Source organism: Herpailurus yagouaroundi, unplaced genomic scaffold (genome assembly GCF_014898765.1).
Source record: "Herpailurus yagouaroundi ecotype Mexico unplaced genomic scaffold, PumYag 183, whole genome shotgun sequence".
Classification (NCBI taxonomy): domain Eukaryota; kingdom Metazoa; phylum Chordata; class Mammalia; order Carnivora; family Felidae; genus Herpailurus; species Herpailurus yagouaroundi.
In genome coordinates this window covers 12,799,077-12,824,909 of record NW_024412414.1, presented here as the reverse complement: position 1 = coordinate 12,824,909, position 25,833 = coordinate 12,799,077, and the positions used below count along the sequence as shown (strand labels likewise).

At 37.0% G+C, this 25,833-nt stretch overlaps 1 protein-coding gene across 1 annotated transcript in view; it reads left to right on the top strand.

Annotated features, from left to right (window-relative positions):
• CNTN6 (contactin 6) overlaps window positions 1-25,516 on the top strand; it is a 288,197-nt gene extending 262,681 nt beyond the window's left edge. Inside the window, 9 exon segments of the mRNA XM_040492138.1 lie at window positions 54-203; window positions 3,993-4,063; window positions 11,503-11,737; window positions 11,851-11,966; window positions 13,334-13,520; window positions 23,085-23,197; window positions 23,967-24,135; window positions 24,990-25,050; window positions 25,052-25,516. Coding sequence (XP_040348072.1) covers window positions 54-203; window positions 3,993-4,063; window positions 11,503-11,737; window positions 11,851-11,966; window positions 13,334-13,520; window positions 23,085-23,197; window positions 23,967-24,135; window positions 24,990-25,050; window positions 25,052-25,094 — 1,145 coding nt within the window. The 3' untranslated portion in view covers window positions 25,095-25,516.
• Window positions 25,517-25,833: the final 317 nt, after the last annotated feature.

Below are 25,833 nucleotides of genomic sequence, written 5' to 3'. Positions count from 1 at the left end.
GGTTGATATTAAGTAGTGCTGGTTTTCCTGCCTGAATCCCCCCCTCTTTTCAGTTCCAGAAATTCTCAATGGTAAGACGTACAATGCAACAGTGGTTGGTTTGAGTCCTTGGGTGGAATATGAATTTCGTGTCGTTGCTGGGAACAGCATTGGGATTGGAGAACCAAGTAAAGCATCAGAATTGTTAAGAACCAAAGCGTCAGGTAAGAAATTAATGTCTTCTAAACACGCTCTCTGTGCTACTAGCAGAGAGCCTGACATGAGGCTTGAACTTACAAACCATAAGATCATGAACTGAGCCCAGGTTGGATGCTTAAGTGACTGAGCCACCCCAGTGGCCCAGGGAAGCCACTCAGGGAAGAGCAGGTAAGATTTTTGACAGATGTATAATTCTGATGTTGCAAAATCTGGATAAGAGAGGGAAAACATGCATCTTTACTATTCATGTTGCATCTTTAGGTGACATAGAAAATTATGATCACAACTGTATCAGAAATAGGACATATATTCACACCAGTAAATATAATATTATGATTATATTTAATAAGTACCATTTAATAGGAAAATGGTAGAATATATGATTATAATTCTCTACGTAAACTATTGTAGTTATCATCTTAATGACATCCTTTTTCTCCTAGTATATGAAATTAACACAGACTAAGGCTGCAACCAGTATGTGGATTTTAATGTTGCACCTAGAATTTTAGAATTAAAAAAAAACTGTGTGGTGCATTTTTCATATACAGAATGCTGTCTTTTGAAGTCCAGAGTTTTCTCTAACCTACTTATTTTTACATAAAATATGAGTAAAACTATGTCTTTTATGACAAGTAATCTACACTGATTAATGCAGAAATATTTGAATACAAGGGGAATACAGTTGTTCTTTATGGTATCGATCTTACAAAGAAAAAGTAAGAAGTATTTTTATGGGTCTTGTAGGATTTGGGGCCCCAAATCAGTGGCAGGAAACCAGCAGCTTTCATTTTCACATTTTTAGGTACACAAAGCAAGGAATATTTTCTCCTAAATATAAGTTCAATGAGAGATGATTATAGCTAGGCAGGCATATCAAAAATAAGAGTTTTTCAGAAACTGTCCTCTCATCTCATTTTCTAGCCAAACTCCAGCAGGGAATCTGTACATTTGTAGATGCAAATGAGTTAGTGCTTGTTTCATTAAATGTTGTAGCCAAGAATTAATTGAGACTCTGTTGGTGCAGTCAGCCACACATTTCCATCTATTTCTCAACTCTGACCTAGTTGCAGCTTCATTGAGCAATAGTATAAATTATTTCCCATGCAAATGAGGTAAATCCTGAGCTCATTTAACAGAAGCACTAATTGAGCATCAGCTGGTTCACTGAACAGCAAAATACAGGTGGAACCTGGCTCAGAAATCACCCCTTCTTAAGTTTTTTTCAATGGATCCGTTTTGTTCCATTCCTAACTTTACATCCAGGGTCACATTTGATCTTCTTGCTGCGTACCGCTGACAAATTCACTTTCTTACTCAGCGACATAAGTGAGGGATCGCTCTGTTGTCACTGGCTCAGCTTAACAAGCACAAACTAATTCAATTAAGTGTGCTCAACTGTCCGATGTCAGTGAGGCTTTTCCAAGTTAAAGATAATATAAGTATTTTTATTTTAGAATTGGAACTGAAAACAACGTATTTGACAGTAATATCTTAAGTTAAATCATCCTAGCAGTTTAGAGGTGAGAGGAGAGTCATTCATTTTACAGAGGAGGAAAAGAAAGATCAGGATCATGGCTGACTGTTTCAGACAGAGGCAGGATTTGAACTCAGACCTTGAGACTTGGGCATCAGCGTTCTCCATAACCATGGGTCTTAATCTAGATGAGCAAGAGATTGGCATAAGGAGATGTGTATATATAGAAATTCCCAGGCCTTACCATAGACTGATTGGAAAAGAATCTCCAGGGGTTGCCTATGACTTGATATTAGCTTGAGTTTTAGGTCATTTGTTTACAGCTTATTTCTATCATGGTAGCTTTGGCAGGCTTGACTCTAATACTAAAGTTTTACAGTAAGGATTGTACATTACTTTCTATTAACCATTGACACTCTTCTTTCAGTAGCATAATGAGACTCGATGTTCATAATAATTACCCTGAGGTTCTGAATCATACTGAATGAAGTGTGTTCTTTTTCCTTTCCTTTCCTTTCCTTTCCTTTCTTTTCTTTTCTTTTCTTTTCTTTTCTTTTCTTTTCTTTTCTTTTCTTTTCTTTTCTGTTTTAGCTCCTTAAAGACCCTTCTTCCTAGTATGGTTTTAGGTTTAATATGGTTCATTTGAAAATGGAATAAAAAAGGAACTTTATTAGCCAGAATATTGGAAACTTGGTAAAAAGCAAATTAAAGTTTACTCTAAAATAATTTCCTTATGTGTCTACACTATTTAATGGTTCTGAAAAAGTGTTACCATATGTTGTCAAGTACCAGAAAACTTGCAACTATAGAACCCACTCTGATTTACGTTGTTTTTGGCCAAAGGCCATGGAAGACTTAGAAAGTAGGGTCTAGGTACAAGACAATCTTTTAAATACATGTGAAGGTTAAAGCAGGCAAGGTTAGGGTATATTTGAATATGAAAATGGGTCATGCCTGACAGGTGCTATTATTAAAAAGAACAATTAGACTATCATATCACTATGCTGTTTCTGAAGTTCAACATCTGTATCAAATGGCAGTAAATAAAATAAGTAGTCTAGGTTTGTCTGAATGGTTTCCACAGTGGGAAAAAAAATTTGAAATGGGCAATTAAACATTGCATATTTTAATTCCTGCCTACCAGTCGGCCAACGTGCTCAGGCACGCCCACCCTCCCACCTCTGGATTTTAATCCAAATGGTCAAAGACAGATAATTGCATATGTTTCAACATTTAGAAAATATATCCTGCAGGAGCACCTGGGTGGCTCAGTCCGCTGAGTGACTCTTGATTTTAGCTTAGGTCATGATCTCACAGTTTGTGGGTTCATTGCTCTGTAGGGCTCTGCACTGATGGTGCTTAGCCTGCCCTCTCTCTTCCTCGCTCTCTTAAAATGAATAAATAAGCTTTAAACTTATATATATATCCTGCAGAGCTATCCATTATCACAGCGTTAGGGTACATCTGCCATTATTCCATGAAAGGATTATATTTTAACATTTCCACATGTGTAAAGTAAAACCCCATTCTGATGATATACAAGGCCCACATATACCACTGTCATCAATTTTGTAATTTTCCTCAGACTACTTATTATTCATTATACTAGTCCTCACAAGGGTATACTTGAAGGGCATAATTGTTTTCTAATTCACACAAATGATCGTCATCTGGAATGTTCTACCACAGAGCCTTAGAGTCCTAGAGTTAAACGGAGAATATCCCCTCAGTCACATCCCTGACAGGAGGCCGCGTCCTTAGCTGGCAAGTGAAAGGTTAGGGGGAAGAAACCTTCCTGTTCCGTACTGAGAGATGTGAGATTTAAACACAGAGTTATAATTACAAGACTTACTTACATATTTTTAAGAATGTGTTTTTAAATGTTAAACTATCTTGATGACTAAAAAAAAAAGAAAAATCAGTTTGTTTAAAAAAAAGAATTAATTAATATATTGCCTCAGTAACTTGTTTACAGCACAACTGTATAATTAGGCCCTAAATCAGCAGTGTCACTGTTACCATCTGAATGGAACATCATTTTGCCAATTAGTAGATGATGCATAATAATGTCAAATACACGATGTTACTCGATTTTTAATTAATTTTGGAGCCAGGGTGCTCATGTATCAAACACAACTGTGTCCTCTCTCTTAGAAATTTGGATATGTGTAAACATAATTTATGTTCATTAAAAATGCAAGACTGTCTCACAATGTGCAGCATGAAATGTTGAAAGGTGAAATCTAAAAACAAAATGCCTCCTGATGAAGATGTACTTTAATAATTGCCATCCCACATTTCTTTTGGTTGCTTTCAGTGCCTGTTGTGGCGCCAACAAACATCAACGGAGGTGGAGGAAGTCGTTCGGAACTCGTCATTACGTGGGAGGTAATTTTCTGTCCAACTGAGTTATTTTGAAAGAAAAAGATTTAGCTGGCCAGGAAGAATACTGAAAAACAAAAAGATTTATTTGATCACTACGGAGAATATATAAAAATACATGGTATAAAAGACTCCCCATGATGAATTACTTAGAGGAGGTATGGAAACTCTTCTTATTTCTACTCAAGTGAGAAAGGATAACGGACTCAACACAATTCTCTCCCACATATAAGAAAAACAACTTCAAAGTCTATTTCAGGTTTGTCAGTAGCATTTTAATTATTACTTGAGGGACTAGACATTATTGTGTTTATTGTCTCTGGGACTATTGTGCACGAGTTAGACTCTGTAGCGTGCAAGTAGAAAGTTCTTTTCCTATCACTGTTCTTTAAGGCCTTCCCTGCATCTAGATAAAAGCTCGAGCAAATGGTGTAGCTTTTGTGATTATTATCCTTATGAATTAACATATGGGCTCATTTTTATACTTGTTATAGATTTCAGCCTGGTTTATTACCATAAACTTTAGACTTTCCTCCAACGTAACGTTTCTTGTTTCTGGTAGCTTGGGTTTGCCTCAACCTAGGGCTTCTACGGTGTGAAAGGCAGTGTAGAGTCAGATCTTTACCTATTCCCCATTCTGCTGTTGAATTTCTCCTTCCTCATTCACTGTTACCTCTTGCTTCTCCAGAGTTATAGTGGGTTTGGGCTGGGAGAAGAGGAAAAGTACTAAAAAGATCCTGACTGCTGGTACACTTGTAATTTGATTTTGGTGTATTCCAAAAGTGGCAAATGACCAGACGCTGTTATTTTTTTTATTAAGTTTTTAATTTTAATTCCAGTGTAGTTAACATACAATGGGATATTAGTTACAGGTGTACAATGTAGTGACATTAATATAGAGCACATTATTTAGTGCCCATCATGAGAAGTGTGCTCTTCAATCCCCATCACCTGTTTCACCACCCCCCCCAACTTCCCCCTCCTGTACCCATCAGACGCTGTTATTTTATAGTGTATTTGTGTTTTTGTTTTTTTTTTTTTTGTTTGCTTCTGTTTTTTGGTTGGGGGAGTGGGGCATCCAGAAGATCCCGCACGGGACTCCTAGTTATAATTCCTTGGTGCAAAGCCAATTGACTGCTGAAAAGTCTCCTCAATTCCTGGGGTCTGGCATGGTTCATACTAGCCTCTTCTAGAGTAGATTATCTTTCTCTTCTAGATGGTCTTTGTGGATAGAGTCCCTTTCAAAGCTGCTCATGGACAGGTCCCTTGCATGAAATGCACATTTACCCTCAGCAAACACCTTTGCTCTGTGTTCATTAGGAGTGTAGTACATGCCTGCCTAACCTCTCTTTTCACTCTGCCACCATGTGCTGTCCAGATCTCTCTCCCCTTTACAAGTTTCTCAGGCATTTCTTAGTTAAAAGAACCCATGTGTCCCAAATTCCAGAGAGCACATACCGGCTGGTTCTTTGTGAGGCCTCTTCAGATGGTTAGGCAAATGATAAGAAGTGGCCTCTTTAGGGGTGCCTGGGTGGCTCAGTCTCTTAAGCGGCTGACTTCAGCTCAGGTCATGATCTCACGTTCTGTGAGTTCGAGCCCTGCGTTGGGGTCTGTGCTGACAGCTCAGAGCCTGGAGCCTGCTTCTGATTCTGTGTCTTCCTCTCTCTCTGCCCCTTCCCTGCTTGTGCTTTGTCTCCCTCTCTCTCAAAAATAATAAACATTAAAAAAATAAAAAAAAAAAAAAAGGAAGTGGTCCCTTTACTTTCCCTTGGTAGAGGGGTAGGAATGCACAGCTTTTTCTACAACTGTGTGAGAGGAGATATTTTCCTACTAATATATCCCTAAAGAAACAGACACTCCTTTGATATACATTTGTCATAGAGGATGGGCTAAATTTTGCCTGTCAATGGCTTGATGTCGCTCCTTGGAATGCATATTGTGTCATAACTTTGTTGTCAGCTTTGAGCCTCAGGTGTAACTGATAAAAGAGCCCTGCCCTTTTTTATTACCTGTGTACATGTTTTTGGCATTTTGATAACAACTTTCATACTGCCAAAGCATCCACTTACTTGGACTTTTTAACATTACACTTAAGAGCATGATGGCCATGGATGTTTTAATTAAAAACCATCACGGCTGACATGCACAAGAGGGGACAATTTACAATGTCTGAAGACACATTTGGTTGTTACAAAGAAGTTGGGGGAGGCTTGCTTTTGAGCGGAGGCCAGGGCGCAATGCACAGGACAGCCCCCACCACACGGAATGTCTGGCCCAAAATGCCAACAACGCCGAGGTGTAGAACCCTGTTTCTGTAAGTGTAATTCATTGCATCTGTAAATGATCTTGCAGTAGCAAAAGACCTTTTATATCTACATGGTCCGTTTTATTCCTTACAGAATTCCATTAAATATAGAGAAAGAGGAGTAGTGGTAGCAAACCCTTTCTGTCTGTGAGGAAACTGGTGCACAGAGATATTGTTTTCTCTGAGTTGTACATGACAGAGCCAGAAGCCAGGTGTAGCTACTCTGAAAGTCATCCATTCTTTGGAACATGTAGTTTCATGTACACATTGTGAACCCAGCACAGTGCCTGGAATGTGGTATGGCATGTCCAAGTACCTATTGGATGGGTGGATGTGTTCTGACAGAGAAGACACTCTCAGAGGCCTGAGGGAGAGGGGACAACCCTTGTAGAGCACGTACAGGGCTTCTGTGCTACACTGGGTATTCCTGTCATTCAGTCCTCACAGTGATGCAAGGCGGTGGGTAATGCCACTTTCAGATAAGAACACAGAGGCTTAGAAATGTGGTATGGGTAGGGGCACTTGGGTGGCTCAGTCGGTTAAGTGTCTGACTCCTGATTTCAGCTCAAGTCATGATGTCACAGCTCGTGGGCTTGAGCCCTGCATCAGGCTCTGCACTGATGGCACGGAGGCTGCTTGGGATTCTCTCTGTCCCTCTCTTTCTCTGCCCTTCTTCTGCTCTCCCTCTCTCTCTCTCAAAGAAATTAATTAACATTAAGAAAAAAAATAAATGTGATATGGGTGTTGGGCAGCTCAGCATTTGAACACAGAGCTCTTGCTCCATGCTCTTTTGTTAAATTTTAATTCCACTTATCTGCACATGATGTCATGGTTCAGGATAGGCACGAGTCCCTGTGTGTGTGCCTTAAACAGTAACTTAAATTATTCTTGTCCTCTGAACACATTTCCCACAAAGACATTGACTCCCAGGTGAGCCTATAAGACATATGCTTTTGGGCGATGCTAAGTAGGTTATTTAGGGTTCAGTGTTCTTTGAAGGTCAAATAAACATTGCATCATAGTGTACAAGGAGTTTGGCCTGACTTCGCGCATTATTTTTCTCCTCTAAGGTGAGAAATTACTGAAGGTTGATAATGTTTTTGCACATTCAGTATTTGAGATGAATGGGAAATCCTTTTTTTGTCGAATTATTTTTTGTTTATTTGTTTATTTTGAGAGAGAGAGAGCAAGCAGGGGAGAGGCAGAAAAAGAGGGAGAGGGAGAGAATCCCAAGCAGTCTCTGTACTATCAGCATGGAGCCTGATGTCGGGCTCAGACTCACAAATTATGAGATTATGACACAATCTGAAACCAAGAGTTGGATGTTTAACCTACTGAAACACCCAGGCACCCCCTATGAATACTATTCTTAAATAGTCAGTTACAAGAAGAAAAAAAATCTTTCCCTGATTTATAATGTCCTTGTTCTCTAAAGTGTTTCCCAAAACCATCACCTATGGCCTGCTCCCTGTTTTTATACAGATTCCCCTACACCATATCCGTGCTCTCAGGTGTAATGTATTGTTGCTTTCATGCTGTTGCAAGAGACCATATGTCTCCCATTGCTGAAAAACGTTACTAACTGGCTTCTATTTTCAAAAAAAAAAAAAAAAAAAAAACATTTGCTGGCCTCTATTTTAAAAAAAGATAATAAATCAAAATAATTTCCTCTGTGTTTTTTCTTGTGGTATCAGATATGCAGATACTTGCAGAAACTGCATTAATGAATGTAGTTTCCCATTTATCATTCACATTTGGCATCATGTATATTCAGTTACTGAGCCAAATTCTTCTGATGCCCAAACTTCCTTCAGGAATAGGTTATATATTTTTAGAAGGCAACACATACATTAGTTAAAGCCACAAGAAGGCATTTAGCAACTGCTTCAATTCAATGAACACAAATGAATGTTGGAACTCTGTTCCAAGCAGTGGGGTTACAAATATAAATTTTAAAAAGGTCTGAATGCTCAGAGACCAACAGGACAGGACAATCTTAATCCAGCATGGAAGGTCAGGAAAGCTACCACCCTATCTTATCTCAAGTATGTTTTAAAAAAGAAATTGGGAGTGGAGAGACCATGCCAGGCCAGTCATTGCTATGATAGAAGTAATAGTACCTGACGGACTTTCAAAACTAATGCACATCCAGCGACCATTCTAAATTCAGTCAGAATCCACCATTGTGGTTTATAAATGAGAGCTTTACTGGTCATTCCAGACTGCTGCTCATGTAAGTACACCATGGTATAATTTGCCTGCAATAAACATCCTTCTTGTGTTTTCTCCAGTGCCAAAATAATGTGTATTTTGTGTTTATTTATTTGTTGTGGTTTGTTTTGTTTCCAGCAACCTACACACGATATATAACTTGGAATGTAGTAAATGCCAATTCCTTTTTTAGGGGTATCTTTATTCACATATTATCATAATTTATTCTCTAAGATACTCTCAAGTTTGAGATACTTGTGGTAAATATGTCATATGAAATAGGAATATAAAATTAGGAATATGGGATAAAGTACTGTGAAGTACGAGATAAACGCCTATACTGGGAGTTGATAAACATATATTATATATATACATTTTTTTGTAAAGGGCTTCTCAGGAAAATTATTCTGCCTTGTGGGCTATACATTGTCTCTCACAGCTTTCCAACCCTGCCATCATCATCAAAAGTATCCACATATCATATATAAAGGAACAGTTGTGACTGTGTTTATTTCAAAACCAGACTGCAGACCAGATTTGGCTCTTAGGCCAGTTTGCTGTCCTTGGTCTATACGAAACATTCCATTCCAGGGGCACCTGGGTGACTCAGTTGGTTAAGCTTCCAACTTTGGCCCAGGTCATGATCTCGCAGTTTGTGAGTTTGAGCCCCATGTCAGGCTTTGTGCTGACAGCTCAAAGCCCGAAGCATGCTTTGGATTCTGTACCTCCCTCTCTTTCTGCCCCTGCCCCACTCGCACTCTCTCTCTCTCTGTCAAAAATAAATAAACACATTTTTAAAAAATGTTGTAAATACATATTCTGTTCTTAGTCTTTACCAACGTTAATAGATTTTACTACCAGAAGAATTTCTGAATTTCTTTATTCTACTGACCACTTGCTTTCCTTAAAGAAGGAAGCTTTGTCCTGACCGTCTTAAATAGATCCTTTTCCCCTGCCCATATGGGAAGAATGAAATGAAGACCCTTAACAAGTATCTTGTAAGTATCTCCTCCCCACCGCTCCCCACCACACCCTTCTAAACTATGTATGTTAGACTCAGATCTTTCTTGAGGGAACATCATGAGAAACACAAATTGTCTTGACTAACAAAAACTAAAATCACTAACTTTCTCAGATAAGCTAAACATCTTGATTAAATCTGAGACCAGAGTAGCATCAGAAACAAATCAAATGCTTTGGCAAGTAGCTTAAGGTCTCATAAATCTCTTCCATTCCACAAAAAATTAACTGTTTTAATTCTGATCTCCCTGTGAAATGTGCTAATACAAGGAAACATTTCCTTCCCCAGGTGTTTGGACCTGTATTTTTCTTCCTCTTTTCACTTTCTGTATTTGTTAGACTGTTCCACATGGCAAGAAACAGAGCCCAGCTCAGGTCGTCTCAGTTAATGGGGATTTCTTTTAAAGCTACACGGGAGGTAATGAAGATGGAAAAAAGTCTCACTAACCAAGCAGGCAGGTCAAGTGAAGAACTGGAACGTCGTTCATCACTGTTCAGAGCACAGTAGCTCTAGTCTGCTGCCGGCTACTCTGGTGATCCAGCTCCAATGGTCCCTCATGGCTTGTGCTCACTTCTTCCCGTTTCCTTTACTTACAACTTCCTATTTTGCTAACTGCTACATTCTGTCTCTTCTCTATGTGATTTATAGCTGCCATTGCCTCCTAACTTCTATTGCTTCATTATCCCTACTATATTCATTGTATATTTTCTATTTATTGCCTACTCTAAGTTTATCAGGTATTGGCCCCACCTATGTTTCATATTCAAATTCTGTAGGGCAGAGGAATTGATGGGGTCTATCAGTCACTATGGAACACAAAGATTTGGCACCCAGGACCTCATAGTGATTAAAATGGCACCATTGATTCTGGTGCCCATTGCTGGGTAATTAGATGTGGTCCAGGTCTTGGGATAATTTGATACAATGAATGGATATGTATGGGCAAGGAAAACCTCCTAAAAAGACTTGTAGCTATGCGGGTCTGGAGCATTAATGTCCTGTCAGGTATGCCTTTAATAACGTATCAAAATATTTCAAAAAGAAAAGACAAGGAAGACATTTTTCTTTAAAAAAAAAAAAAAACCTACATTTTCATAGATTTTAAAATACAAACTTCTTATAAACAGATGGAATATGTGTCTAAATTCAAGCATAAATTCATTTTTGTGTGTTTATTTTACGTGATTATTTATAGTGTAATATCTGTAGAGTTCTGGGGAACTAATATCTATTTTTGTTTTGTAATTTTAACAAGTTTACGTTTTAAGTGAGTCTTACAGGATTTGGTCTCTGTGAGAATAAGCAAATTTTTTTTGTTTTGTTTGTAAAAATGTCAGGAAAAGTACACCCTGATGTTACTACTAATGAAGATGTATGTTTTAAAAATACTGGAAGTTCTTTTATGCTTTTGTGTTTGAGTGATGCTCTAAGTTTTAAAGCAAATATTATTATATAATAATTACATGTATCTTATAAGAATTGTTGAAAATTTTATGAAAGGAAAATATAGCTAGCATTGAAATAGTTAATAAGTTAATTTTGTGCCGAGTTTAAAAATTCATATCCAAATTATGTTTTAACTTATACAGTCTTACAATCTTCTGAACTATTTTTATAACATTTCATTATTGCAACTTAACGAATAATCATGGAAAGAGATATAAACATGTGAAACCTGTTTTACATTTCCACTAAATTTTTCATTTATTTATCTAAATATCTTTAATTGGGATCACTTTCCTAATTGGCGTTCCAAATAAAAGTATTATTATTTTTTCAATGTTTCATTAAACAAGGTTAATATCCATGTTTGTCTACACAAAAGAAACGCCAATTAATCAATATAAATTATAGTAGCTCCATAAAATATTTTTGTAAATACTCAGTGATTGATCACTTCTGCCCAAGTCAATTCCAGAAGAACTACAGAATGGAGAGGAATTTGGATACATCATCATGTTGCGGCCAGTTGGCTCAACAACCTGGACCAAGGAAAGAGTACCATCTGTAGAATCATCAAGATTTGTTTACAGAAATGAAAGTATCACCCCCCTCTCTCCCTTTGAAGTCAAAGTGGGTGTATATAATAATGAAGGAGAAGGATCTCTGAGTACTGTGTCCATTGTCTACTCCGGGGAAGATGGTAAGTTGTGGTCAGCCCTGGAATGGTCATACTTGGGAATGTATGCATATGTTGCATTCATTTTCCATGAACCATTCTACTGAAGATGATTTTGTCTTTTTTTTGAATGATAGAACCTCAGCTGGCTCCAAGAGGAACTTCTGTCCAGAGTTTTTCTGCTTCGGAAATGGAGGTTTCATGGAATGCTATTGCCTGGAATAGAAACACTGGAAGAGTGCTGGGCTATGAGGTAATCCTTATTAATTTCACTTCCACTTATGAATATGCCAGCTAACCATACAATTCTTGTTCAGTAGCCCTATGCTACTAACCTAGTTCTTAGGTTGTATGTCTATAGCTGTGGAGTGAGCAGAAGAGATCTTTCTAGGTGATCTTAAGCAAGCAAATTAACAAATGGTAGCCATTTGTAAGGTGACCAGATGATTATCTCATTTATACATTCAAATCACCATCATATTTGTTTCTTGGGGAATAATAAATATCTAATCCTCAATGATCTTGAATCATAGAAGAATTTTATTGAGAAAGCTGTCTTTGAATTGGAGCAGGACTTGAATAGATGTAGTCATCTTGGAAAAGGCAGTTAAATGATAAGAAAAAAAATCCTAGATTTTCATTAATCTGTCCTTTATAGTCTGTATAGAATGAGGTAAATCATATTTATGGGCCTTAATTCTCACAAAGTTAAACAATGAGACTTCTTAATTACTTTTTATTCTTTAGCTTGCAAATTCAGTGATTCCCCAAATGGATAACACATTTATTTTATTTTGGAGTTACAATAAAAATATAGTTCTATACCTCTTTAGTTGCTCCTTACACTCTTTTTGTTTTGCTTTTGTTTTTAATGCAGTTTCTAGTCCAAACAGGAAGTTCTATTCATATGATAGGTCTGTTACTCTAATCCAGGAATGCCTTACCTCTTATCTGAATCCTATTTATTTATGAAAGCTCATTTCTAGTTTCCTCCTCTAACTCTTCTCTGATCACTCCCTGATTTTGGAATTCTTCAAATTCCCAGAGCATTTTTTCCCAATATCACTTACTTGGAATGCATCCTCTGCATTTTGTTTGTCTATATATTCTAGCCTCTCAACTAGATTATAAGGGACTCAAAGGCAGGCACCAAGCTTTATTCTCTTTTGTCTTTTTCAATGTGCATAAATCAGTACTAATGTATAGGAAGAGCCTGATATAAGTTGAATTATTAATTAACCTGTCACTCAAAGAACTCTGGAGGAAATATCAAGAACCAAATGTAACTGAAGTCCTTTGTTGATGGTATGAATCTTGCTTTGGTCCAAGTGATTATATATACCCTTTGTTACAGTCGATAACCTTTAGATAGCTCATGCAATATTTTATTTTGGTAACCTAAAAAAACTCTAGATTCTCTGATTTCCATTGTGAATTTTTATTTTTTAATTTCCTCCCTATAAATCTTAGACTTTGATTATTTTATTGTTGTTGTATAACCATTGTAATTAGAAAATCTTCTTCTATTTGTGCTCCTATGCTCCTCCCTTCTCATAATCTACCATGGTTGACACTTGCTGGCAAACAATGAATTGTTTGTTCTTTGTTTTTAATGATCAGGTATTATATTGGACAGATGACTCCAAAGAATCCATGATTGGGAAAATTAGAGTTAGTGGGAATGTCACAACCAAAAACATCACAGGGCTGAAAGCTAATACCATCTACTTTGCTTCCGTGAGAGCTTACAACACTGCAGGGGCAGGGCCCTCAAGCCCCCCAGTCAACGTTACCACCAAAAAGTCTCGTAAGTATGCATCCCACTGCAGGGACCAAGATTCATCTATAAATAGAAACATGTTCCTTTGCTCATTCTCCATTTCATTCCTCCCATCTTCTCGTTTTACTTATTGCTTTGTTTGGTTAGTTTGTCCCTTAAATAAGGATAATTGTTGAAATTTTCTGATAACAATCAAAAGAAACCATTTTGATTTTTTGGAATTCCAAAAGAGAAAATATTCTGAGTATATAGATGCAAGATAGGAGAGTGTAATGTTTAAAAGCATAGGCTCTGATGCCCTCTCCCAACCTCAGTTCAAAACCTGACCTCTTGGGGTGCTTCGGGTCTCAGGCAGTTCAGCATGCAACTTCGGCTCAGATCATGATCTCATGGCTCACCAGTTGGAGATAGCTCAGAGCCTGGAGGCTGCTTCAGATTCTGTGTCTCCCTCTCTTTATGTCCCTCCCCCTCCTACGCTCTGTCTCTCTCTCTCAAAAAATGAATAAACATTAAAAAACAAACAAAAAACAAAAAAAAAACTGACCTCCCATTCTTGGATTATTGAGTGGTTATTTAATCTTGTAGAGTCCCAATATCCTCACCTGGAAAATGTGAGAATAATAGTACCTATTTCCTCACAAGACTTTCTTCAAGAGTGAAAGACACAAAGAATATATCTAGTACATACATTAGTACGTGCTTGGTAAATTGTTTTTCATTTGTTTCTATTTTGTCTTGTTTATCATTTGAGAATTAGACTGTACTCTGATGTGGCCCTAGCACTGCCAGATGTCTAGCTCTTTCTTTCTAGAATAACTTATCACTGCAGTATACTTAGAAGTCCCTCAGATTTAAGAATGAACTCTTCTGCTTCTTTTTAACTCCCTTAATAGTCAGCCAGCTGTCTTTCACATAGGCAAGGCCTACTGAATAAAGGATGAGTAGTTGATCGTTGTTGCATTATGTTCTATGAGTGAGCCTGGTATTACACAAGTATTCTATATTATGAGGCACAGTGATCAAATATGATTTAGGAGCAGCTGCCATATGTCCTTTTTATGACTGTATAATTCTTGTATATTCCTTACCTGTTGCACGTGAACATAAATTATTTGTGTTCACGGGCTTTTAAAAACACATTCTTTGGTCTCTGAATCCCAATAAAAAAGAGGATTCAAATATAGTTGCTGAATTTTGAAAAACAGTTCAAACCTTATATAGCTCAAATATAGTTGTTGAATTTGGAAGAAGACTAAGATATGGATACATAGGAAAAGGATAGCTTGCTGTTAAATGCAGTATTCTTTTCTGTGTATTGAAAAAGAACAGGTGGTTGAAGTCAGTTTGAAAATCAAGTGATATAAAGTTTTTTTTCCTGTAAACATATATTTGTCCTATCCAAAAAGAACTTAGACATAATCTCAGTTATTAAACCTTTGACTATAGAATACATGATGCATTTATGTCCATATCACCAGTCAAGTAGCCAAAGACCTGGGTTCTAATTCTGGATACATCACTGATTCATGACCTGAAACAGGACAAGGCATTCCATTTTGTTGCTTTAATTTTCTTATCTGCTAAGTGGAAATTCTCTCTACCTTCACTCCTTTCCCAAATCATTGGTGAGGCATAAATGAAGTGCTGATTATAGGAGCACCTTGAAAAATACAGGGTGCTGTGAAACTGCTAGGGAGAAACAGACAGGTAGCAAACAGCCTCTGAGGATCAGTCCATTTCAAGGGGAAAGTGGGGCCAATAATTCTTAAACCAGCTCTCTTCCAATCTACCCAGTTTGAAAGAGAGTGGGTCATGAGCAGTCCTCAAGAACTGATGAACTAGAAATGTAATTCTCTTTCTCTTCCCATTTTATCCCATGCTGACCAAATCAATGAAGCCATTGCCATATATGGGTATGAATGATTTGCTTCTGGAGTCCTTCTGGAGTCTAACCTTTTTCAGCTAATCTTCAAATCTGGATGGAAATTTCCAGTGGTTTTAAGATTGTCCAGGTATTCAGAGATGCCAAACTCACAGAAACCCGTTTGTGTAATTCAGTTCCTATCTCAGGCACTATCAAGGGTGATTTGAAATGTGTAAAGATAGTATTTAAAAAACCTCACAGATTTGTATCGTGATTGATGGACAGACACGATAGTGCAGTAATTGAGGCAACACTTAAGTCAGCTCATATTATCTATGCTCATATTGACCAGTTTAGGGTGGACTGGGACCCGAACAATAAACTACTTTAAGAAGCTTTCAAAATAACTTCCTTTTCTGCAACCTGAATTTGCTAGTTTGATCATCTGTACAACTTAAATCAACCATGCATTAGTTTGTGCTAACTTACTCTATGTGTTTAAGCATAAAACTCGTCTTTGACATGGTGACCCCATGTTTGTTCAGTTGCCCTCCTTCAAGTACTTGATACTTCAAGTGGCCTTAACTGAAATTTGGATTAAATGCCAAGATGATCATAGGTGGCTTGTCTGAGTGTTCACACGTGCTCATTGTTGTCAAAGAGTATGGGACATATCCTTTGAAAACAGTTTGATTAACAAGGAACAGTTTCACCAAGATGTAATGTTAGAATGTATCTGCTGAGAGAAAATTGAGAGGAGATTCAGGAAATTTAAAATGCAGTTTATTATTTTTAAGCATTCATATTCTTTCCTGATTAAATCAAACAAATGAAAACCCTTATAACTCCTAATTTCTTTAGGGCAATTTTGTTCAAATATTTCTTAATGTTGGCTTTCACCAGTCTGTATCCTTCAGTGTCCCAGCCAAAAGGACTTGAGAATAAGAAGTTCTACAGGTCTCTAACTCATTACATTTGAGTTATATTTGAATACCAAGTAAACCTCTAATTTTCTTCTGTAACATTCTATATCATTGTCATTATGAAAATAGAATAGAAATTTTTTCCGATTCCTATTGTTACTGTTCAGATTTCCACAACTTAGTGGTACAAAGAAATACAAATTTATTTTCATACCTTTCTAGAGGTCAGAAGCCAGAAATGATTTTCAGCGGTTGGAAATCAAGGTGTTGGTGTCAGCTGTGCTCCTTTTGGAGTCTCTAGAAGAACATGTGTTTCTTTGTGTTTCCTGGCTTCTAGAGACCACCTGCACTCCTTAGCCGTGACCCTTTCCTCTATGTTGAAGGCCAGCAGCTCCTTATCTTTAAATCTCCCTGTGACTCTCACCCTCTGTTTCTGTCATTGTATTTCCTCTGACGCTGCCCTCCTACCTGTGTCCTTCCCTCTTAAGGATTGTACTTCACCCACCTGGAGAATCCAGGATTGCTTCCCATCTAAAGATCCTTAATTTAATCATACCCGGCACAGTCCTCTTTTCCATTAAAAAAAAGAAAAAAAAATTAGAGGGCACATGGGTCGCTAAGTCGGTTAAGCCTCCAACTTTGGCCCAGGTCACGATCTCGTGGTTTGGGAGTTCGAGCCCCACGTCAGGCTCTGTGCTGACAGCTTGGAGCCTGGAGCCTGCTTGGGATTCTGTGTCTCTCTCTCTCTCTCTGCCCCTCTCCCACTCATGTTCTATCTCTTTCTCAAAAAGAAATAAACACAAAAAAATTAAAAAAAAATATTAAGCCCACAAATTCCAGGGATGAGGATATGGAAATGTTTCAGGGAAAGGGCCTTATTATGTTGACCACAGCTATAAAATACTGAGCATGTCTATATCCTAAGCCCTGTGTTAATTTTCCACATACATTATCTCACTTAATTATTATAACAAATCAAAGAATTTTGTATTTTAATCCTTAGATATGAAAAGAAATGCCTAGTCAGGTTGTTTTGGCATCTATTAGACTGAGAGACACAATGAACATGGATGGATTCTCCGAATCTCTTCATCCCATGAATACTGTGCTAATTTGTAATCTTCATCTTTAACCATCTACATAGTCTCTCTCTTTCCAAACTCTCAAATCTTCAGTCTAAACCTCATATGGTCTTTGGATTTCTGTTCCTAAAATGGAATCGTGCCCTATTCTTCTTCCAGAATTTCATTGTCTCCTCTATTCCACAGAACAAAGGCCAAGAGGATCTTTCACCATCTGTCCCAAAGTCCTTTTCTATACTTATCTTGCTAGCTAGCCATGGTAGTATGAGAATTATTGATCTTCCACAACTTAACATCCACTTACCTCACTTCATGTATTCTCTCCATGTGGCGTGCCCCTGCCGTGCCTGTCAACGGTGAAATATCTTTCCTACCAAATTGTAAGTTTCCCTTATTTTCCCCTTTAATGTATTTGCAACTTTTCTGGGTGTTGCACCACTTTGGCTCATTGTGAGATATTGTTGGAAAGAGAAAGGGACTCCTGAGTGAAAGAAGGTTGTCTGTGAGTCCCAGCTCTGCCATGCACTACCTGTGTGAAAGGTCTAATTCTCTGATGACTCAGAACCCATTTTCTCATCGGAAAAACAGATGAGGCTTCCTCCAGAGTTTTCTCTGAGAACTAAAGGATATTATGTACACCAAGGTGCCCCAGAGGCCGCCATACAGCACAAGCTCAGTGCATCGTAACACATTATTGTACTTCTTCTGCAGTGGTGATTTCATTTTCTTTGCATTTCTTAAAACAGGAAAGCACTTTCTACTTTCCTTCTCTTTATAAATTGTTGCAGAAATTGTCTTCAAGGGTCATGAAAGGACAACCAAAGCGAAGATGAGGAATGCCTTTAATGAAACATTGAAGATTGCTCTGATTCCAAATGCTATCCCTGGATCTAACTTTGATTTTCCATGTCCTTGAGATGACATCAAGATTACCTCAGAAGAGTGGTGACAGCAAAAATTCTGCATCCATCACACATTCATACTGTCACTGTCTAGATTTTCAGTCTGATACTTGATCATCCATTGTAAATTCTCAGAAAGCAAAGCTCACATTTACCAAAATCTCTGCCTATTCTGATTGGGCAAGCTACAGAGAAGACAGAGCCTTTTTTTGGAAGCATGATGAATCAGTCAATCACTCAAGAAAAATAGTGCTTCACATGAGCTATGCATAGGGTGAGGTGGCTGACGGAGATTAAAACAGCCAAAATCTCTGCCTTCAGGCAATTTCTCTTTCAGTGGAGAGGCAACCTGAAAGAAAACAAAGCAAAAAAAAAAAAAAAAAAAAAAATTAAAGAATCATAAATTGTGAAAAATACTACAAATAAAATAAGAGGCTGAGATATACATAAAAAGGAGGAGCTTTGTAGTGAAGGGTATATATTTTGATATGGCATGAAAAATAAAAAAAAGATGTAGTGGACAAAGGGATCTCCAAACAGAAAGAACAGCTTATGCAAAGCTTCTGAAGTCTTTGTTATTATTGTTACTGGTGATAACGATGATGCCTTTTTGTTTTTTTTTTTTAAGTAAATATCAGTGATATAACAAGAATCATAGCTTAGTGAAAAATTATCTATTTCTAAAAGAAAACTGAGGGGCATTGAAAATATATTGTGAGCCACACAGATATGGCTTAAATGGAATTTAGATTACAATCAAAGGAAGAAAAAAATTTACCTCAATTCCAAGAAGAAAAGAAAAAAAAAAAAACTACTGCATATATAGAAAGAAATATTCAGACCCAGCAACACAAAGTGTTTGCAAGTTTTGGTTCAATTTGGCCCCTGTCGTTGACTGACTAGTACTCTGTACTGGATTTTTCTTGCTGTAAATTTGCAATCAATCCATATTTAGACATAAAGGAAGCATTAAGCTTTTATTTCATCTTGCACTTATGTTCTTTCTCTCTTGCCCAAATGTCAACCCCATGCTGTTACTTAGAAGTGTAACATAAGAAGTTGTTTTTGAATTGAGTTCACAGTGTGAACTACAGTTGAATATAAATGCCATCTACAGAAAAATTGATCACAAGGAAAGCATTAGAGCTGTAGACAGCTAGTTTAATGTCACTCCGTCATTTGATTAATAGAAAATGATTTTGTCTCTGCAAACTGCATAGAACGCTTTTAAAAATTAGAAAAGTGCTTGTTTTGTTGAGTTTACCATTGACCAACTTGGTACAGATATCCATGGCATGTGTTTCATATTAGCCATGTGACAACGTTTTAGATTTTCAAGGTAATGGAAATCTCAATGTCATCATAGATATTTGAAATCCAGTTTAACTATGTACATTAAGCACATGAAACCAGAACTGTTAATAGTGTTCATATCAAGCAACTTTCTAAAGCTACTTGCAGAAAATTTATTTAAATACTAGACAAAAGGCATTGGCATTGGAGTCATCTTCATGGACAAAGATAAGAAAGATGATTGACTATAAGTAGCTAAAACTCTACCACTTTATCTGTCTTTTTTTTATAAGAGATTTTCTTAAAATTTTTAAGCTGTATTTATTTATTTGGAGAGAGAGAAAGTATGAGAGGGAGAGAGAGGATACCAAGCGGGCTTCACTCTGCCAGCCCGGAGCCTGACATGGGACTCGAACTCATGAGCCGTGAGATCATGACCTGAGCCGAAATCAAGAGTCAAACTCTGAACTAACTCAGCCACCCAGGCACCCCCATCTGTCTTTAAAAAACCATCCAAAGAACGCAAATAAGAGAAATATTGTTAAGGGAGAATGTTAAATTTACTCTAATTATATTTACGAAGTGGGTCATTTGCAAACTTTGGAATTACATTATTATTAAAAAACACTTTGAACACAATTGAAAAAATTAATTATGTCATTAAGATCTGAGTGGAGAGCTGTTACTCTCAGGAAAGAGAATTAGCATTTACTGAGCTTTTTAGCATGTAACACTAACCAAGTGCTGAACATTTCATATTTTATGGCATATAAGCTAAAACTCTTAAAAACTAGGAGATTTTTGACTCATTCTGAAGATGGAAAAACCAAGGCCTCTTGGAAGAGACTGGATACAGATTCACATCTCTCTGACTTTAAAGGCCAGCTCTTTCCACCTCCAAGATAGCAAGATAGCAAAGAATTTATCTATGCCATTGGCCATTCACACCAAGAATTCATTCCTGGTAGAACTTTTGTCACTTTATGTCCATTGAACACTTTACTTATGCTTGGGTAGATAAGCAAATGCAACCATTTTGGTGTAATTACCATAGTCATAAACTCCTTGTAAACATAGTTGATAGAAGGGTCAGTTCTGTTTCCCAGCCTGGAGCTTCACCAGTGGATTTGTAGTGTTAAAAACAGTACTTTTCCTCTGCATGAACTACAAAATAGACACAAAAATAGATGAAAACTTCAGAGTCCATCACTGCCAATGACATCAAAGGAGCAAATTTATATTCTCCCTGTATTGATTATATGATGCTGTTAATGTTAGTGCTTCATTTTAAAGAACAGAGATAAAAGAAATGTGCCACAAGAGCATACTAGATATTAAAACTATGGTATCTTCTGAGAATTTTTATATGATCTCTTTTATAACTGAGAAAAATATTAGAAAAGGCACCCTGGGATAGTTGAGGGAGAATAGTTACAAAACTATTATTGTTGCTATCTAGTCCTTCAGGAATAAAACATATTGGCAAACATGCTTTGAGTGCTTACTAAGTGCAAAACTCTTAGGCCTTTAATTATGATTGGGTATGTATAGTCAAGAAATGTACTAGGGAAAGTTTAATCCATTTGGCCTATCTTATAAATCATATGAATTGCTTGAGGTTTGTCCATGGCAATTGACCTTGATTATAGGAAAGAATAATGAATGGATTGGCCACTTTGTATCACCTATGGATCTGACCACATCCCAGTACATAATCAATATAGCCTGAGACAATCACTCAGGACTCTGAGTGGTTTTTCTTTAGCTATCTTATTGTAGTCATTTATTCAACATATATGATTGTATGTCTTCTATGTGCCAACCACTGTGCCAGTGGTTAAGAATACAGAGTTGAACAAGGTGCATGCCCTCAATACAGTTAAAGAAACGCACAATCAATAATAATTATAATTCAGTGTGACAAAACCATTGTAAAGTAGGAACTGAGCCCTATTGGAAGCAGAGGGGAAACATTTCTCAGCCGTGTCTCAGTTGAGGTGTCAGTAACTAGGTGGACAAGAGTAATGTCCCTGTGGGTTTACAGCAATGGTAATATATGGTAATAAAATTTCAGACACCCCGAGCAAGACTCATCCAGTAATTTATAAGGGATTAAATGGTAGTTGAGTCAAAGCTCCAAAAGCTCCAAAGCTCCACATTTCCATCAGTGTTACAATGAGTTAAATATTATTCTCATTCAGCCTCACAAATTCAAATAAGATGCCAAAAACATCTTGCTGGGTAGTTTTATCTTTGCCTCTGCTTTCCAGCTAAATTATTTTTAATCTCTCCAGTTTCCTAAATCTCAAAAATAATCATGTGGACTCAAATCTTTGAAAAGCAGCATGTTGTCATGGAGGAACACTGGCTTAGAAATCAAGAGAATGGGATTCTGATGTGACTCAGCCACTCTTTAACTGCTTGCTTTTGGATAACTGGACCACCAACCTGGACTCTAGTTTTCTTGTATGTAAAATTCTACAGCTGGACTAGATCCATTATTGCCCTGAGAAGGCTGACTCGAAGACCATCTTCTCTTACTACTTACCACCTTTCTCCTAGACAACCTTAATTTCTGGGAACTAAAAACTGCATTTTGGATTTAGAGTAAACACCTTTTGGGATGATCCCCCGGTTTGTAATTATTTTCTCTTTTCTGGGTTTCCGAACAGCTCTATATTCAATGACATGCATTTTTCTTAGTATTTAGCCACAATTGATTAGAGTGCAATAGACATGGCCAAAGGCAATCAATCCTCGTTTTTCTCCTGGGGCTTCTAGCATGGACTATTTCTGAACAGAGTAGATTTCAAATGTCAGATATGGAGAACAGTCACGATTTCTGCTGCATACGCTGAGAATGACAAAGAGATCTGTAGCGTCTACAGTAAGATGACCATGCAGCAGACACAACGGTGGGAAGCAGAAAGAACTTCTTGGCTTTTTGACATTTTTGTTTTGTCCCTCTTAAAGCTCTTTTGCATTTTGCCATGAGTTCTAAGAGATTCCCCTGTATCCTTCATAATCTCTTACTGTTTTGCTTATAGTATCTTGAGTTTGTTGTGTTACTTAAAGTCAGAGTCCTAACTAATGCAAGATTAAAATGGAAAAGACTGCTAGGAAGTAACCTCTGTGTTGATATGTATAAAGGGTTTGTAGCCTGAGTTTGCTTGACATGCTCTTTGATTGATGACCACATGGAACACTAGATAACAGAGCCCTCCATCTAGTTATATATTGGTAAAGCAAACCAATTCAAAAGCAATGATTAATACATTAATACTGGACATGTAACAAGCTATTATTAATTCATAAGTTTGTCACAAACACATTCCCAAATGACCAGAATTTAAATGAATTTGCTTATTCTGATTAGAATTAGTATGATATTTCAAATGACACTGAAAAAAGTTGTGCTTCTGCTATGATAATCATCCAGGACTTATTTTCCCTTTTCATGTTGATGGGCCATACAGTAACCATGAGGTAATTAATATTCATTTGGATCTTTGATTATCTCTTTAAAGCACCAAGCCAACCACCAGCTAACATTGCCTGGAAGCTGACAAACTCTAAATTATGCCTGAACTGGGAACATGTAAAAACCATGGAAAATGAGTCTGAAGTGTTGGGCTACAAGGTGAGTATTTTGTTTCTCCCTTAGTAATATCAATTAAATTACTAAGGAACCAAGAATGTCACAACCAAATAAGAAACAAATTTATACATATGAAAATACAGGAATCTTTAAAACTTATTTGAAAAATGCTTAACATTGCCTCTTTCAAATTCTTCACTGAAAATTTTTATATTTTGCGGACAGTAATGTATCATGGTACAACAAGAATAAAGTTTTTCTTCAAGCGACTCCCCCTTGCCATCAGAAGATGATGGTGTGTGTGAGTAGTAAGGTGAGATGAGAATGAAATCTATGATATACTTAAATAGAATTTCTAGAACTTAGGCTGAAGTGGCATGTAAGCCTTTAACAATATAAAAGGAATCTAACAAGAGTATAGCCAAATACCCACAGCAAATTATTTCTATCACTGGTAATGGACACCATCTCCTAGAAAATGCATATATCCAGTATTTGAAACGGGTCCAAACTAACCAGTGACTTTTCACAGCAAGCTCCAAAGGTAATAGCCTCAAGCTATTTAGTTGAGATAAATCTATTGTCATTTCAGAAGCATTGGCCAAAGACAAAATACTTGTTTTTGTTCTTATTTTTGTTTTTTTTTTTTTGTTTTTTTTTAATGCCTAAATTTAAGGAAAAGGCATAGACTGGATATTTCCATTCAAGGAGGACAGCATTTATAATGATACATTGTAGAGTGTTCCATAAGAGTGTCTGGCCCTTAAAAAAGCAACATGTCCTTTTAACTTCAATTCACTATTTTATTTAGATTCTGTATCGGCAAAACAGACAGAGTAAAACACATATCTTGGAAACAAACAATACATCGGCTGAGCTTCTGGTTCCGTTTGAAGAAGACTACTTGATTGAAATAAGAACAGTTAGTGATGGTGGGGATGGAAGCAGCAGTGAAGAAATTAGGATTCCAAAAATGTCAAGTAAGTTGAATCACCATCGCTGTTGTAGATTTTGAATCTGGACAGCTGCAGCCTGAAATCTAGGCTCTATGAAGCTTTCCAATTCTTGTTTGAATGTTGTGTGAAAAAATAAAAGGTCTGTGTTTCCATTTTCAGTTGTGAACAAGAGGTGATGAGTCAATCTTTCTTTAAATAATTCCTCAAATTTGCAACATGCATACTTATTACAAACAGTTTCATGTTTCCTCATTTGAATCTCAAAAAGAAAAAAAAAAGAAAAGAAAACACACAACTGTGTGTCGTTGGTACATAATTCATTCTCTTGGTACAAAAATCAGGAAGTGTTTCTGTGGGTTTTCACAGGCTTCTTGGAGCAGGGACAGAAAATATGAAACACATGTACTTATACCCCTATTCCCATATCCATTGCAGACATCACTAATCAATCATGGCCTGCATAGGGAGCTGAGTCCCAAATCTCAGATCCTCTCCATACAGTGTTCTAAGCAGGTCACACCAATCAGTTGGATTTAGCACAAAATAAGATTTGTTATTTTTGCTTCAGATGAATCACTTGCTTAAAGTTGGGCCTCAGTGAAATCATCAGGCACCACATGTTGGCAAATCCTAATCTACCCTTCCGTCAGACTTGGTCAATTTAAGCATTTTCCTTTTTCATTTTTTACATTTAAAACAGATAGCCTAGGATAGAGGACTAAAGACACTTCCTTGTATATAATATAAACAAAACTAGTATACTAAAACGTGTTATTAGAAGACAAATGATAGTATGCATTTTAGGTCTTGAAAATTAATCTAACAAGCAATTGCATTTTTTTCTCAAGATGTTTCATTTTTATTTTTATATATTGCAGGCTTGAGTTCCAGAGGAGTTCCAGTCTTAGAACCTAGCGTCTGTTTCCTGTCAATTGTCATCATTTTTTACTGTTTTGCAATTCAGCCACTTATACGATGAATGAAACCATAAATCTTTGCGAGTTTTTTGAAAACAAATCATTCTGTAAATAAGCTCTCCAGCCTCTATCACAAAATACATCATTAATACAGACTTGTTTGGAAAGAAAAAAAAATGTATATTATTAAGATATTGTAAATATCTATGGTACATTAATAAAACAGTTTTAAACACTTTTGAACTTTAAAGTTCGCACATGATTTCATATATTCTGAAAGTGCCAAATGATCCGTGGAGTTGTAACTGCTGTGGCTTTTAAGTGACTTATATGGAAAGTATAAATAACTCCCCTTGATGATGATGATAAATATGAAATAGATTTGAGTTATCATAGAAAATATGTATATTTTTACATGCTTCAGGCAATTTATGTAACTATTAAAAATGTTCACCCTACTTGGAATAAAATGTAATTATTTGTTTACAGTTGGGATTCTTTAAAAATGTAAGCTTTTCCAAAGCGTGATGTGCTTTTACATCTGAATGAGGTGAGGCCAGGAAATATTTGTACCCAGTAATATATGTATATACATGATGTTCTTTTCTTTTTTTTTTTTCAACGTTTTTTAATTTATTTTTGGGACAGAGAGAGACAGAGCATGAACGGGGGAGGGGCAGAGAGAGAGGGAGACACAGAATCGGAAACAGGCTCCAGGCTCCGAGCCGTCAGCCCAGAGCCCGACGCGGGGCTCGAACTCACAGACCGCGAGATCCTGACCTGGCTGAAGTCGGACGCTTAACCA